The sequence below is a fragment of the Artemia sp. Qi Xiang Cuo genome, chromosome 11, assembly GCF_049724085.1.
Source record: "Artemia sp. Qi Xiang Cuo chromosome 11, ASM4972408v1, whole genome shotgun sequence".
In the NCBI taxonomy this organism is placed as follows: domain Eukaryota; kingdom Metazoa; phylum Arthropoda; class Branchiopoda; order Anostraca; family Artemiidae; genus Artemia; species Artemia sp. Qi Xiang Cuo.
The window spans coordinates 47,012,135-47,029,601 of NC_142804.1; the positions used below are offsets into that span (position 1 = coordinate 47,012,135).

Here is a 17,467-nt window from a genome sequence, read left to right on the forward strand (position 1 = left end):
TGGAAAATAACAAAATATCTGGAAAGCCTCCTTTTTTATTTTATTTTGGTACCAAAAAATAATAGCCCTAGAACTAAAAGTGGAGAAGCATTTAACATGTGTGTATAGCTAACTAGATATCCTTAACACACACCCCTATACGATTCCCATAACATACTCATTCGGACATTACATAATCTTTTTGTTATTATTAAATTCTTACGCTATTTTTCATGAATGCATAATTAACAGTTGTTTAAGATCGTTTTTAAAACCGTAATTTCCAATAAAGGAACCTGGTAATAATGAACATCGTTGAACTGAGCATCCTTTTTACTACTACATCACAACAAAAACAATATCAGCTTTTGATACTCTCAAGAACCAAATTTGATCAAGTCCATTTCTGACTTTTTATTTTACTTTAGTACCAAAAAATTTATCTCGACCTTAGCTTCAAACAGTCATTACGCTATTTTCTGGAAATGAGGATTTATCATGGGCAGCATAATAGAGCTGAGCTGCCTAAGAAAAGAGCAATATGGTTTCAGTGTATTATCTTATGTTGCTTTTATCCTCAGATCACTTCGCAAGGAAGGAGTTGTCGCAAAAAAAAGTAGGAGTGGGGAGTGGGTTATTCAATTAAAACTAATTCAATTTCTAATGCCCTTTTTTTCGTATCACCCCATAAGCCCAAGGCAATCCGATCAAAATTATGAGATATCCTATTTTCTTAAAATAGTAGAAAGGTCTAAGAATTTATACCTTCAGAATAATATGACCTCTCATGACCCCTGGGGCAAGGGTCGTAAAATACACAAGATGCCCTTAGTTTACACATAGATTTTACAATGCAAAAGGGGGCATGATTGATATTGGTTGTCTAATTTGCTCCAAACTTTCAGAGATCATTCTTTGGGTCGAGAATACCTTACATTTTGATGGCATATTAAAAGGTGTAATTGTCTCCCAAAATTGTACCTAAGAAACGAAGCACATACTTGAGTAAATCAAAAGACCTGATATTCGACTTATTTACAACATTCTTGGAATAGCTTAAGGAATACAGCTTAGACTCCGAGGATGTATTGAAACGTAAGATGGTAAAATGGATTTATAATTTGACTTGGTGGGGGAGGGGAGTACAAATCGAAAGATACTATATGTATTCAGGTCTTCGAAATAGCAAGTCCGCAATATTTTAGGAACAGCATGGGAATGAAGTTGAAAATTTCAGACACTGATGGAGAGAAAGAGACAATGGAAATTCACAGTTAGATCTAACTAACTATATGCATCCAGGTTTTCAAAAAACATATCTGCAGAATCTTGAGAACAAAAATTAACGGCCTGAAAGATCGAGTTGAAATTTTAAGGCAATATTGGACAGAGGGGAGGGGGGCTTATGTCAAGCAACCCAACAATTTTGAATTGGGGGTGCAAGGAGATTCTATCAATGACAAATAAAATTTTGCACATTAAATCATTTTCACCAGCCAATTTGATCAAGTCTAACTGTAAAAATTATTTTTTTGACTTTAGCATCATACTAATCTTTTTTCCCAGCTAATTTGACCAAGCCCAATTATTACTTCTTGTTTGCTTTTTATCTGACTTTCATATCAAAGCATTTACCTTAGCACTGTACAGTCATAAGGATATATTTTTCTCAAAAACAAATGATTAGTAAAAAAAAAATAACAAATAAAATTTTGGTAATGGCCACTAAACAATCATTTTACCAGCTCAAAGTTCATATCGAAATGCACTTCAGAGCATTTGCAGCATTCAAACACAGAAGCGAGCTTGGAGAGAAAACTATTCTTCATTGTTTATACAAATATGTTAAAACAAATAAAAAATTCAGAACTTGGGCATATTCTTTGAGCATTTATTCAAGGCACTAAACTACTGAATTGGATTTTTTTTTAAATTCAAAGGCTAGAAGGAAGGGGTCCATCAGCTTTTATAACAGACTATATCTTTTGGGTTAACAAGACCGTTAGGCGTTAATTCATCATATTCAAAGCCATATTTGTATGAATTTTTCTGTTTACCAGAACAGAGATTTCTACGAATATTTTCAAAGAAAACTTTCTGGGTTTTTCCAGATTAATTCTTTTATTGACAGGTCTTATAGTTCCTTTTTTGGGAGGGAGGGGATGATGGGAAGACTTTCTTAGGATTTTAATGCTAATTTCAGCTTGAACTTGGTCGAGCTTCTGAAGGGCTATTAAAAAAGCGACTTTGAAATATGCTTAAACAGGCGTGAAGGAGAGTTGGTGAGCCTAATATTTCTGAAATACTTTTTAAGCTATGGATCCAAATTTTAATGAGCTGCAATGTGTTTTATATAAGGTTTTTCACAAGAAGTTCGGAAAGTTAAAAAAAAGATTCATTAATAGAGGAAAACTCACCCAACGGCTCTTGGTAAGCTAGTCAACTGATTTGACTGCATAACAAGTTTCTGAAGTTCCCGTAGATATCCAATTTCATTTGGTAAGGTGTCTAATTTATTCTCTTCCAGATCCAAGACACGTAATTTTCGCAGGTTTCCTATGCTGGCTGGTATTCTCTGAAGAAGAGGAAAAATGAGCGAATCAAGAGAAAACATTAGTCAATTAAATATATGTCATCAAATCAGAGGGGAACAGGAAGACCAGGGAGGGGAACCAGAAGCAAAACAGGTAGAATAGCAAATATTTGATGATAATTTATCTATAAATCATTACAAAAACCAACAAAAAGTAGAGCAAAGAAATATGAAGAAAAAAAGAAAGAAAAACAAAAAACCAGCTGAAAACGTGGGATTTAGACCATGAAATGGCTCAAACTTTGAAATAACAGATTCGGAGAATATCTCGTCTAGCAAGACAAACTCTACCGTTACATTTTGAGCAGTAAAATTTAGGACAACTTTCCTGTTCTCATACTACGATGACACGCACAGTAAAAATTCCAAATACGAAAATACACTGCACAGTGCGCTTGGACATTTCTTTTAAAAAACTAGATAAAAATTCATAAAGTACAGAACAAAGTAGATAAAAGTACAATTTTGTTAAAGCTAATTGGCCATAGCTATTCTTGTTAGCAACTATTTTTTAGTGTCCAATCTGGAGTTTTGGTAACACTATTTGGTCATAGCTACTTTTATTAGCAACAATTTTTCTGACTTCAATTTGGAGTTTAAATTTAGCGTCAGAAACCATTCGCGAACAATATGACCGTAAATTATTTGTAATCATTTATTATCCCAACAAACTGATGGATCCAACAGAAGGTATAAATACAATTTTTATGATTAAGTAGTGACCCAGAATAAATTCTTACTTTTTTACATTCACAAAATTTGTTAGCTTTTAAGTCACTCCAGTTTAGCTACTCCCCTACCCCCCTTCAATCCCCGGATATAGCCCTAGTGTACTATATACACAAGTCTGCAGTTTTTTTCAAACGGCATTATGAACCTATTATTGAAAAAAAAAAAGCGACAGAAACTACAAAATTTGTAAATAGTCAAAGGCTACGACTTTGAGGATTTGGGAAGAAGACACCTGTAAAAAAAAAATAGCCTTATAGCACCTATTATTTTTGGAAATATTGAATGAGGAATTGAATAGTAGCACAGTTTGATTACTAGTGTTGGTAGTTTGGAAAAGCAATCTGGCACAAAGACTCAATTGCTAATACCTGTTTATTGAGATAAGTTAATACAAACCAACTAAAGATTGGTTCCTTGGTCCAAACACCCACAAGACTTTGAGTTTAGTTAGCCTATTTTGGAAACTGTTAATGTACGAGACTTAAAAAAAGAGACAATACAAATAATAATAGACTTGGTGAAAACCTATTTGGCTTAGTAAATTTGTTGTTAGTTTGATATTTAAAAGGAAACGAGGGCTTTGCAACAACTAAACGTAATATTTTACGAGTTGTTAAGTAAAGTACCGCCTATACGATGTAACTGCAACTAAATAATAAAAAAAAACCTTCATTATAGGACCACTAAAAAAATAGAGGGGAGGGATAGGTCATAACTATGCTAAACAGATTAATAAGATGAAAAGTACTTGAAAGCAAAGGACATTTGGAAGGCAAAGAAACGTAGACAAGGACACAGTCCTGAACAGTTCGGTTCGTAATTAACGTATATTGAGTTTCAGTATACTTATCAAACGTAGAGCACTTTGCTGAGGTTGTTTTTTTTTGTTTCTTTTTTTTTGCATTTCTTTACTGTTAAAAATTCCCCCGTTTTCATATTTTAATTCAGTTCATCAGCTTGCTTGCCTTGAAACACGAAATCTATGTTAAAGTGGGTGTATTGCTTTACAATTAGAAGATTGCGGTTATTTTCAAATGCTCATATGTATAACTTCCACAGACAGAAAGCCTCTACCACTTTCATTCTATTCATGACAATTATTCTTCCTCTTGTGCGATTCTTCTGATTTGCATTTGTAGTTCTTTATATTGATATTGTTTTGCATGTGTTTGTTTTGTATGTATTTTCCTTTTATTTTCTTTTGTTACTCCACTTTTTTATCTTTGTTATTGCGTTTACAACATTTAAACTATTTTTTTTTGGGTCTACGGTTCCGTATTTAATATATGCTACGTTTGAATGCTGAATGTAAGGTCTAAGAAAACTGGTTTCATAGCCACAAAGACAAATGACAGGTGACACAATGCATTAGACTTGCATAATTTAGGCTATATATTTGCACGTTAGGGGGGGGGGGGGAGGTTACTTTCATTCTTTCACTTTGGACCCATCGACTTCGAAAAGCGGATGTAGATTTACTAGATGTTTTCCAGAGAAATTGCTTAAGGATTGTTTTGGGTACCCGGCTGACTGATCGTATTTCAAACAACAGGCTGTACGAAAAATGTGGTTCAATACCGCACTCTAGGGCTATAATGAAAGAAAAGTTCAGATGGCTAGGGCACGTTGTGCGGATGAAGGATGACAGATTGCCGAAGATTGTTCTTTTCGGCCGACCGTCTAGGGCTAAACGGAAAACAGGTCGTCCTCATCTGGGATGGGAGGAAGTCATATAGAAATATTTAAGGAAATGGGAGCTCCCTGGGAGGGTGTAAAGAGGGAGGCTTTGAATAGATTTGTACGGAGGAAGAGCGTGCGTAGCTGTGTTGGCCTCAGGCGGCTTCGTGGTGCGGTGAGTTGTTAGTAGTAGTAGTAGTAGACTATTTTACCACTTTCGTTCTATTCATGACAATTAATTAAAGTTCAATAGCAGCAACATCTTGGGGAGAATCAAGAAAGGGCAAAAACGTATAATGTCACACATATACACTTGAAAATCAAAGAACATGGATAACTTACAAAAGTGGAAACTGGCACAAGTGTCGACAAAAAGAGACCATCAACGCCATCTAGGGTTTGGTGTTTCTACGAATTTTTTTTTGTGTAATTGTTACTGTGAATGTTTGATATTCGAGAATGTCGACATTCACTGGTGAATTTCCGAAATATTTTTTTTTCTCCTTGGATTTAGTCAGCGCTGCCAGTCTACTTTTTCAATTTAATGTAAGGCTTGATGATGACAGGTTAGGCTAGATTTGGTTTGGTTAGCTTGGGTTTTTAAACCATTTCTAATATTTATAACCGGATTTAACCAAACCTAATCTAAACAAACATAATCTAGCCTAATTTAACTTTTACCATCATAGCTTGCATAAGACTGAAAAAGCTAACTCGCAAAGCTAATTTTATCCAAGCAGAGAAAAAGGATTTTCGGACATTCACCGGTGAATGTCGACATTAACAAGATTTCGGACATTCACGGTAACATAATAATAAGAACAATAATTAGAAAAAATAATTTAATTGGTGCAGTTGGTAGAATTAGTATAGTAATAAGTGTCGAATCTCAGTTCCTGACAGAAAAATGATTACAAAGCTTCAAAATGGCGAGACATCAACATTAGATGGCGTTGATAGTTTTTTGCCAACGCTAGCGCCAGTTTGCACTCTTATAAGTTACCCTTTGGGCAATAGTAATCGATTTGAGAACCCAAAATACGTAGCCATGACGATATTAAACATCATTTTCCTTACTCTAATTAATAAGACCGAAAAGACAGCATATACCGGTATTAATATTACCCTTTTCGAAATTAGGAAGATCATAGGACTTCAAATCTGTCCATACCACCTGGCATATCCCACCCACCCCCCCCCCCCCTATAGACAGACATATCAGAGAGCTTTTAAGAATCAGAAGATTCGGGAAATAAAGAGCTTTCCAGGCACTGGGATTCCATCCTTTTTCTTTTGACATAACAAATTTTGTTTTTACGATTGTCGAAGCTTATGAGCAATATATAAACTAAAATGATTCAGAAACGTTACCTTGAGATTGTTGTTTGATAATACAAGCACCTCCAGTGAGTGGAGAAGAGAAATATCATCGGGTATTTTGGTTAGCTGATTTGTACCCAAGTTTAACTCTACCATGGACGTCCAGGTACCAATATCTGAAAAGTTATGCATAGAGTGAAGCTACATAAACACAAGCATTTCGGAAACAAAACAGCTGAGAACAAAAAATTCTTTGGGTGATTTACAATATTTCGATACCAGTACAAAGACAATTCAGATTATACCTACTAGTTGTGTGACTTTACTTTGAAGAATATACTTTGGTAGACTAGTCACCGTATTTATCCCGATAATTGAAACTGATAATTGAACTTCCATGTTATTCGACAAAGATTGCACATCTTAAGATGCAGCCTCTTAATGACCCCTCTAATTCAGTTAAAAGCGTAGTGCTTTAGGACACATTGAGTTATATTTTTAGCCGTGTATCATTAATCAAAATGCATTTTTTATTCTTCTTTTTCTAATTTCTTTTACTTTGGCTGATTAGAACACTAGAAAAGAAGCAAGATGCGAAAAGGTGCTAAACTAGCCGAAGAATTCATTAGTTTAGGAGCATTATGACCTACGTCGTCACCCCACCCCACCTAAGTCTACAATCTTTTTTTGTGGGAAGCCAAAATGGGCAGACACCTCTCCTGAAATTAAAACTGCGGAGGCTTTTCGAAAAAAAAGCAATTTGAATAAAAAAGAATCATAAACAGAGGAAAAGTAAGGCAAATTTAAAATCCAATATTTCGAGATTGACTAATTTACAGCTACTACTGTAAGTTTTTTATTGCGCAAAACTTCTTGTAACTTCGCAGATAAAACTAACCTGTAAATACCCGTTGATCAGAGATTACCTTTCTTTCCAGACACCGCTCTTGTTTACGGGAAAATATTTCAAACCGTTTTATTTCAAAGCGTTTTCTTTCAAATCCTTGCAGAGAGAAAACATTGTATATATAGTATTAAGGACATGCAGTATTACGACTAAAACTGTGCTCTTTTGTACAAACTAAGTCAAAATTTTCCAGGTACAAATCGCTAATGACACAAAAATAGGCTTGTTTTCGGATTTTTGTAACTTTTCCGGAAAACGTCTACAACATGGCACAAAAAACTGCAAAGGTACCCAATTCTACCTTCTAAGACTAATGAGTGTTCACTATGACCGTCTCTCAAAGGAAGTTTGCATAGCATCATTAATGCGGATGATATTCAAGAATATCTATGAAATAAAACTATAGGCAAACGGCAGAAAAGGAAATCAAAAATCTCAAAATAAATATATACTGTGAGGAGCCAAATCTTACCTAATAGAAAATTAGGCTCGACCTTTTAGTCTTATCATCTACAGTTTCGCTGCTTCAACCATTATATAGATTTTATGTAGAGCCCAAAAATTAGGCTCGACCTTTTAGTCTTATCATCTACAGTTTCGCTGCTTCAACCATTATATAGAGAGCCCAAAAATTAGGCTCGACCTTTTAGTCTTATCATCTACAGTTTCGCTGCTTCAACCATTATATAGATTTTATATAGAGAGCCCAATTTAATAGAGAGCCCAAAAATTAGGCTCGACCTTTTAGTCTTATCATCTACAGTTTCGCTGCTTCAACCATTATATAGAAGTTATATAGAGAGCCCAAAAATCAGGCTCGACCTTTTAGTCTTATCATCTACAGTTTCGCTGCTTCAACCATTATATAGATTTTATATAGAGAGCCCAAAAATCAGGCTCGACCTTTTAGTCTTATCATCTACAGTTTCGCTGCTTCAACCATTATATAGATTTTATATAGAGAGCCCAAAAATAAGGCTCGACCTTTTAGTCTTATCATCTACAGTTTCGCTGCTTCAACCATTATATAGATTTTATATAGAGAGCCCAAAAATCAGGCTCGACCTTTTAGTCTTATCATCTACAGTTTCGCTGCTTCAACCATTATATAGATTTTATATAGAGAGCCCAAAAATCAGGCTCGACCTTTTAGTCTTATCATCTACAGTTTCGCTGCTTCAACCATTATATAGATTTTATATAGAGAGCCCAATTTAATAGAGAGTCCATTATATAGAGAGCCCAAAAATTATTCTTGATCTTTCAGTCTTCTCATCTACAGTTTCGCTGCTTAAACCATTATAGATTTTATATAGAGAGCCCACAAATTAGACTCGACCTTTTAGTCTTATCATTTTCAGTTTCGCTGCTTCAACCATTATATAGATTTTATATAGAGCCCAAAAATTAGGCTCGACCTTTCAGTCTTCTCATCTACAGTTTCGCTGCTTCAACCATTATATAGATTTCCACTCTGTCGATTAGTGATAATTGAGACATGGTCTCTTTTTAAAAAGTATTCTGAATTCATAAAGCAAAATGAGGTGTCTTTTCTTATATAACCTGATAACTATAATTGCTCAAAACGTATACTTTGTACTTAATATATTTTAATTTCGATGTTATCAGAGAAAGTTACACCATTCGCATTCTTACAAATTTATTTTAGTATGGGAAGAAAACAGATAGAGAAAACAAAAATATATACAAACCTAAGGGCAATGAAGTGAGCAAATTATCCTTCATATTCAATTTTGTCAGAAGCTTTGCCCTTGAAAATATTCCATAGGGAATCTTATCCACTTTATTATGCTCCAGATTGAGCGAATAGACACTAAGAAACTGAGAAGGGCCACCGGCCGGAAAAGCTGAAAACTTATTTCGGGCCAATGTGATTGTTGAAAGACTGGTCAAACTTGATAGCAGACCTTCAGGCAGCTGGCAGATATTGTTGTTCTCGACATTAAAATCTTCTATGAGATGACAGTGACTTAGAGAACTTGGCACTGCTGTCAACTGGTTGTACCTACAATTCATAAAATCTCTTCAGTATATTCGTCACCACATTAAAGAGACCAAATAATTTAAAGTTGAATAAAAAGAAGTACACGTCTAAAGGTGATAACCTACTAATAAACCAAAACAATAGTAAACTGAAACAAAAATTTCACACCTTTTTTAAAGCACTGAAATAGAACCTTGATAAACTGGAGCTACCTTTCAACAGTAAAATATATTAACTCTTTTCAATTTCCTTCCTTAAAACTAATACCTCCGAGTGGAATGACATGAAATTGAATACCTTAACCCAGTGGTTCTCATACTTATTTACACACTTCACCCCCCCCCCTTTTTTTATACAAACAATACATTTTAAGTACCCCTTCTCAGTTACCGGTACTAAATTGCCGGTTCCAGAGTTAAAGGGTTGTTTTATTTTTTTTTGTTGACCAGCCACGTACCCCCAAAAGTTGCTGCGTACCCCAAGCGGTACGCGTACCACAGTTTGAGAGCCACTGCCTTAAACTATACTTTAAAACCTTCCTTTAAATACCCTTAAAACTTAATTACAACCAATATCACCGAATAAAATGAGTTGAAGCTGAATACCTTAACCAATACCTTTGACTTGACTTAACTTACTTGACTTAAGTCTCATCCGCCCTTGAAGGTCGTCTTGGGGCCTCTTTCTTCGTAATGGCGTGGATGTGCCTTTTGTATGCTTCACCGTCTTCTGCCAGGCGAAGAAGATCCGAGAGGCGGTGAGGTGCAAAGTTTTCCTTCCACCTTTTTGGGGAACGACCACGAGGATGACAACCGTGAATTTGGCCTTCGAAGGTGATTTTTGGGAGACGGGACCGACTCATCCGTTGTGCATGACCGAGCCATCGAAGTTGCTGCAGCTGGATCTTTATGAAAACTGTCTATTGTACTTTAAGGCACTCAAGAAGTTCCACATTTGAGATTCTATCAAGGTAAGTGATCCCGGCGATGCGGCGGAGGTACTTAGTTTCAAATGCTGCGAGTCGAGGTTGTCATTTACCTTCAGCGTCCACGTTTCACATGATTAGATTGTAATGGAGATAATAAGGGTATCGAAAAGTCGTGTCTTAAGCCGCAGAGGCAAATCCTTGCTGCGCCATATGGGCATAAGAGCCTTGAAACTGGAACTCGCGAGAGCGAGACGTCTTTCAATGTCTTTTGATAGACTGTTGTCGCTGGTGATCAGACTACCGAGGTAAGGGAACTCGTCGACCCCCTGGATACTCTCTCCATTAAGTTTCAGATCTGGCTTTACTGTATCCTGCGGCTTTCGTGAGCAGCACATAGCCTTTGTTTTTGATGCATTTATGATCATTCCAAAAGAACTAGTGGCTTCGAGAACGTCGTTAGCAACGGCTTGTAGATCCTCGGGTATTTCAGCCATTTCGTCGATATTGTTGGTGGAAGCTAGCGTGTCTGTCTGAACACCCCCTATATGTGCGCCGCAAGTTAATTCCACCAGGGATAAGACTGCTGTGAGGAAAAGGTTGAACAGCTCTGGAGATAAGAGGCATCCTTGAAGGACACCTGTGGACGTCTGGAAACTGTCAGTGAGACCTTCACTAGTCATGACGCGACTCCCAAATTTGGAGTACATATCTTTGATAAAATCTACTAGGTTTCATGGGATTCCGTAATGGAGTAGGATATGCCATAGGCCATTTCTTCAAATAAGGTCAAATGCTTGCCTAAAGTCGACGAAGAGCTGATACAGGTCGCGACCGAATTCCAGATATTTCTCTAAAATTTTGCGAACAGTGAAAATTTGGCAACGGTCGATCTACCAGGGCGAAAACGGGCTTGGTATTCTTGGATGACTAAGGATGACACGGCTCTGATCCATTGGAGTATAATTCGGGTGAAGATCTTGGCAGTTTGACTTGTTAGGCTAATAGGACGGTAATTATCACATATCACCTTTGACCCCTTCTTGTGTAGTGGAACAATTGTGCCTTCGCACTAAGAAGTTGGGAAATGACTCTTTTGCCAGGCAGCGGATACAATCTTGTGGAAATGATATCTAAGTGGTTCACACCGGACTTTCAGCAGTTCTGCCTGTATTCCGTCCGGGCCAGGGGCCTTGTTAGTCTTCAGCACTTGGATGGCATCCTCGACCTCAGAACGGAGAGGAGGTGGGCTGGGGTCTGAGACAGTAACGGGAAACAGGTCCAGGACAGCAGGGTATGGAAGGATATCGGGATTAAGCTTTTCTTTGAAATGCTCCATCCATCTCGATCGTATACCTTCTGTGCTTTGTATCTGGGAGCCGTCTTGATCTAACAGTGCACAAGAGCTGAGAATTTTCTTGCTTGTTAGTTTACGAACACTCTTAAAAAAGAAGTGTGAGTAGCCTTTCTTAAAATAAGACTAACACTGTTTGCATTTGTATTTAGTGTAGGTGCAATGGGCTCTACGGGTGGCTTTTTCTACAGCACGCTTCAACTGCTTATATCTGTCCCTGCTCTCTCTGTCTGACTTGTTATTGTGTTTTCGTTTCTCAGCACATAATAAAATGATTTCGTTGGTTATCCAAGGCTTTTTATCACCCTTTTTGGTTCCTAGGACGGACATCGCTACTTTGCTGATGATCCTAGAGGAGTCTGTGACCAGTTTATCGATATCCTCTTTAGATAGAGTTATAGGAATATTAGAAAGAAGGTCCGATATTTGAGTAGACAGTTCATCGATGTAGGTCTGACGGGTTTGAGGGTCTTTGAGAAGATGCGTGTTGAAACGAGTGGGTCTATTATTCAGCTTTGCGGAAGATTTCAGGCGTATCTTTAGTGCTGACATGACCAGGCAATGGTCGCTGTCAAAATCGCCACTTGTGAGGGTGACAGTATCTAGCACAGACGATTGCCACTGCCTAGAGACGAGCACGTAATCAATAAGATTACGGGTTTTTCCATGCGGGGAGGTCCATGTCGCCTTACGACGTTCTCTGTGTTTGAAGTGAATATTGGTAATGGCCAGATCGCTGTCTCTGCAAAATTCAATGAGGCATTCTCCCCTCTTGTTAAGTCGTCCAAGGCCAAATTTACCCATAATATCTTCATTTCCAGTAGAAGCGTTACCAACAATAGCATTGAAGTCGCCAATGACAACAATGACAAGGTCTTTTTTGGGAACTGCGTCAATTAGGCTTTGCAGTTGAAGGTAGAAATTTTCAGACTCTTCATCTGGTTTGCTGCAGTCAGGAGCGTAGACTTGTATGATTGTGATGTTGATCGGTGATCCTTTCATTCGTATCATAATCAACTGTTCTGACACAAGCGTTACGGAAATCAGGGATCTTCGTGCCTTACTCGACATCAAAAAGCCAACACCTTGGCGATGGACGCCATCGATTCTCCCAGACACTATCAGACTAGTGTTGCCGATCCTTTCTTCGCCAGTGCTAGGGAGGTGTGTTTCTGAAAGTTCCACAATATCCCATTTATATCGGTTTAGTTCATTTAGGACAATATCTATTTTGCCTTGTTTAGCAAGCGTCCTAACGTTCAATAGATAAAATCAATTTAGGGGAAAGCATAGCCTCCGGGTTCGGAGTTGTCAACATTGTTAAAAGGTCTCCATTCACGAGATTCTCGGTCGTCAGATCGTCGGCTGTCCCGGACGCGGTAGTATTGGTTCTCGTTCCGGATTATTTACATTTCATAGTTTTTAATTAGGATGATGTTTTCTTCGCTAATATCAGTATACCAGTAAGCCATTCCTCTCCAACCCTAGCAGGGACTGGCGAAACCTAGTACCGAAAATGCACCCTTCTGGCGTCCCGCTTCACCTGTGATTTTTCCACTACTGGGAGAAGGTTTGTGACTGGCGGGACGTATCCATACGCCAGTGGGCCCTGCCCAGTGCACATCAGAGGGGCCTTCCACCTCCTGAACTTCCTTAAAAACTTCCTTAAAACCAATACCACCGAATGGAATGACTTGAAGTTGAAGATACTGCAAAGCTCTTATTCTTTGGTTAGACAAAAATCTTAGGTTACTTCACATGAATCTAAAATAAATAAAAATGCAAGCTTTCACTAAAAACCTTTTGTCAACTTAAAAGATTCCAATGACTAGTTATATCTTATGTCCGATCCTTATTTGAATACGCGTTTGGTGTTTGGCATCCACATGTTACCAGAGACCAGACGTTTAAATTAAGAATATAAAAAAAAAAATAAATAAATAAAGGTTGGTGTTATGTATGTATGTATTTATGCACTTACGTGCATGTATGTAGGCCTCCATACGTATATATTTTATTCGCTAGGTCTATAAAGACTCGTATCGCCTGATTTAAGGTGTAGGTTTGTTATGTTTTAATGAACTGTATGTTTGAAGGAAACAGTGGGATGGCAAACAAACAATTAAGCAATCCGACAATGCCGATTTCAGTTTGAACTTTTTTTATTTGAATTGCTTGATTAAAATTGTTATTTTCAAAGTGAGAAATATTTATAACTTAAAAGTTTCTTTAAAAACGCTTATTTTAAATTTATGGGCCAGGGCTCTTTACTAATTTGCAGCTATTGCTGAAATCATGACATATTCAATATAAACCCAAGATGTTTCTAAAGCTAAAAGGATAATTTCTACACTTCAGAAAGTCCCACAGGATATCTATTCTTATACTTAGCGGAAAGCTCCGAGATTGGGCACCAAAACTAAAAAAAAACTTTTGCATAATACACAGATCAGACAAAGGAACCTTCTTAAAATTGAAAGTGGCCCTAAAAATAACACAAGAAGGTGGTGTTTTGACAGGAAGTAACACAACCGAAAGGAGATGGCTCCTGTACGAAGTCTATTCCCCGTATAAACACAATGTTGCCACCTACCTCAAGCTAAAAACAAGATTGTCATTTGTGCTTTGTCCAAGACTAAATATATTTTGAGTATTTTACTGTAATGTATAAACAGGAAACTGCTGAAACTTCCGATGATAAATTTGCTTTCAACATTAATAAACTGGTAACAAAAAATTTGGTTTATCCTGGCTAACATAGCAATCATTTTCATCAATGCCTTTTAAAGATGAATCTAGAGCCCACATTTTTGCAAAGAAGACAAACCAAATTTTGGCCTTATTAGGACATTAGAGCACAAAATCTGATACTTTTTAATTCTGTCTTATAATTTTTTCCTTTTTTGTAGAAGTTCCGTTGAATATAAACAATCATTCTAGAAATAAATGTCCTTTTACGTTGAATTTTAAAAATAGTTTCATTATTTCTTCTTCTTCTCGCCGTTAATCTTAGCTAGAAATTAGAACATGTGGAAAAACCTAACAGCTAGCATCACAGAGAGCATAGAAATTTCCAGTTATATCTGAATAATACAATACAGGCTTAAATTAAGTTCAATTTACAAAAAGATTAATTAGATATGTACTGTTTAAACAAACGTTTATTCATAAGTAAAATGGGAACTCAGTTTGCCTTAACACTTACCAAATAATAGAAACACTGATTAAAATAAAAGGGAGCTTTTGGTAGATTTTGGGCTAAAATACATAATCCGTGCTGAGCTGTATCCAACAAAGAAAACACACTTAAGAGAAATTTCAAATGTAACACCACTTACGAACTTGCTTAAAATCCGTCTTTTGGATTAGTTTCGATTCATTTTATTTGTTATAACCAACAGCTACTACGTCCAAGAATCATTATTAACATCAAGATGCGTAAATACTAATTTACAGTAATAATCACGAAATTTCAAATAAAAGCTCAAGACATTGAGTCATTTAGGCCTATAAAAACAAATCTATCTACTTAAAAAACATTTATCGACATAAATACTAAGTTTAGGATTGATTTTTGACATTTCGTGCCTTCGTAGTTATAAATTGTTCCTTATATCTGAATATATTTCCGTATTAGTTGCGTAAGTCGTGTGGGACGTAGCGCATTTTTTTTCTTATTCATAAACTTTCCCTCAAAATTCGTAAGCACTTTACTTAGTAAACGGTCTTTTGGCTTTACATTTTGGCTCAAAGATACAAGACAGATTTTTTTTTATTTCTTGGAGGCCAACTCGAGTTTCCAACATTTTTGTCATCCATGTTATTAGTCTTACTTAGGACTTCCCACGCCAGTCAGCACATGGGGCGGCAACGATGCCTCACCAAGATGACCTCTCCTGCGTCTTCGGTCTAAGACCATCAAGGGATGTTCTACAGAGCGCTGCGTCTTTTTCAAGGCATCGTCCAAGTGTAGCCTTCTGTCGTCCGCGCCGTCGAACTTCAGGAGGAGTCGAACACCAAACATCACGGAAGAAGCGATTGCAGCCCATCCTAACAATGTGTCCCCAATATCGCTACCGATTACTTATTATTTTATCAGTAACGACTGGCTGTTTAGTCTTCTCTCTAATGAATGAGTTGATAATTTTGTCCATCCAGTTCATTTCGAGAATTAGTCGAAGACACTTATTTTCAAAACTTTGGATTCTTTTCTCTAGATGTCTTGTCAGCGCCCATCTGTCAGAACAAAACATTAGCACTGACAGGACATTACTATACAAGAGCCTAGATTTTAGCTTCAAAGAGAAGGTGGCACTTCTCCACTTGTTGCTTAACTTATCAAACGCAAACAGAACACAAGCACGAGTGTGCCTTTGCAAAGTTCTTGAGGTGAATGAATGTTTTTAAATTTCAAAGCTAAAACCTTTGAAATCAAAATATCAATTAGTAAACGGATCTATTATGGGAAAGTTTCTGATGGAAGATGCTAGATGGGTTGATTGGGATTTCCCCCCTGGGGAGCAAATCAAACCTCCAACGTTTTTGCTACCCAAATTATGGGCGTAGGCGCAATAACAGGTGAAACATCACCATAAATGTTAATTTACAAACTGTTTAGGACGATTGAGAATTTTTTTTTTACTTTCAAATTTAAAACTATAAAGTCAATTCTCACTTAGTAAACGGGTCTCATGGCAGAAGGGTTTTTACTAGGAAACATTAGATAAAATTGTTGATGTTCCCCTGGAGACCAAAAAGGGTTCCAACCTTTTTTGCTACTCATATTATACATATATGCGCAGTAATAACTGCAACACTAACATAAATATCGATTAACATGGTTTTTAATCATAATGACACTATATGAACTTTTCATTACTGGTAAGTCTGCCAAACTTAATTCCTTTTACAAGTTCTATTTTTGTTCATTTTTCAAACCTAGTAGATTGCTTCCAACCAGCATGTATACTACACAAGTCAACTAATTAAGCAAACGAGTTCTGTTACGCTCGTTATAAGAAAACATAATAAAGGATTATATTCTACAACGGTGTGTCATAAAAATGGACTAGCTGCTATTCGTAGGAAGGGTCAATTATATTGCATTTTATCTACCGTAGTTGCTTTTATTTTTATTTGGTTTGCCGTTCACGCATCTTATTAATATTCTTCTTCTGTTTTTTTTTTTTTTTTGTATGCATTTTTTTTCTTTTTTTAATTCAAAAAGCTGACAAATAACAACGTTTAATACCAAGTTAAGAAAGGAAATAATAAAAAAAAGACATCCAAAAATGAACTTCATCCTAATCTGGCTAGCTTTCTCAAGTTACCAGTTGATCACAATCTCCTGGTTCCTTGAAGACGAGCTAAATTATTGCGAAAAACATATAAAGTGCATAAATTTGTTAGCCTTTTTTTTTCTTTTTATTTTTTTTTTAAAGAAACAGACAACCACGAAAGTGCAACAACAACAAAAGTGAGAGAATTGCAAAAAAGAAACATTAAAAAATCACCTTAATCCTAATCTGGCTAAGTTTCTCAAGTTACCAATTGACTCGGGTATATCCATTAATTCATTGTGTTGTAGATCTAGAGTAACTAATTGATTACAATTCCCTAGTTCCTTAGGCAGATGAGCTAAATTATTGTGAGAAACGTCAAACGTACACAAATTTGTTAGCCTCCCAATACCCGAGGGTAGCTCTCGAATTTTATTCTCCCGAAGACTCAGCATTGTCAAATTCTGGAAAAGGAAAAAGCAGAGTATTATCAAATCGATGTCTGTCAATCCAAGTAACTCTAAAAAATGCATGGATAATTCCAACATATCACCGCAACAACGTTGAAAAGCCAAGTCTGATCCTTTTTCTTAATTTCACACAATTAGAAATTGATCTTAAAGACTGTTCCAAACTTCCTATTCTGTACGAGGTTTATTCAGGGAGTTGTGATTTTATAATTTTAGCATAATTTTA

General features: G+C 36.5%; 1 protein-coding gene across 4 annotated transcripts in view; it reads right to left on the minus strand.

The window, feature by feature from the left end:
* LOC148947052 (leucine-rich repeat protein soc-2 homolog) overlaps nt 1-17,467 on the minus strand; it is a 75,355-nt gene that overhangs the window by 5,754 nt on the left and 52,134 nt on the right. For all 4 annotated transcript variants that reach the window (XM_089097242.1, XM_089097240.1, XM_089097239.1 and 1 more), the window contains 4 exons: nt 17,006-17,235; nt 8,921-9,234; nt 6,353-6,477; nt 2,397-2,554 (listed from right to left, as the gene is read on the minus strand). In XM_089097242.1, the coding sequence (XP_088953368.1) occupies nt 2,397-2,554; nt 6,353-6,477; nt 8,921-9,234; nt 17,006-17,235 (827 nt within the window). The remainder of the gene's footprint in view (nt 1-2,396; nt 2,555-6,352; nt 6,478-8,920; nt 9,235-17,005; nt 17,236-17,467) is intronic.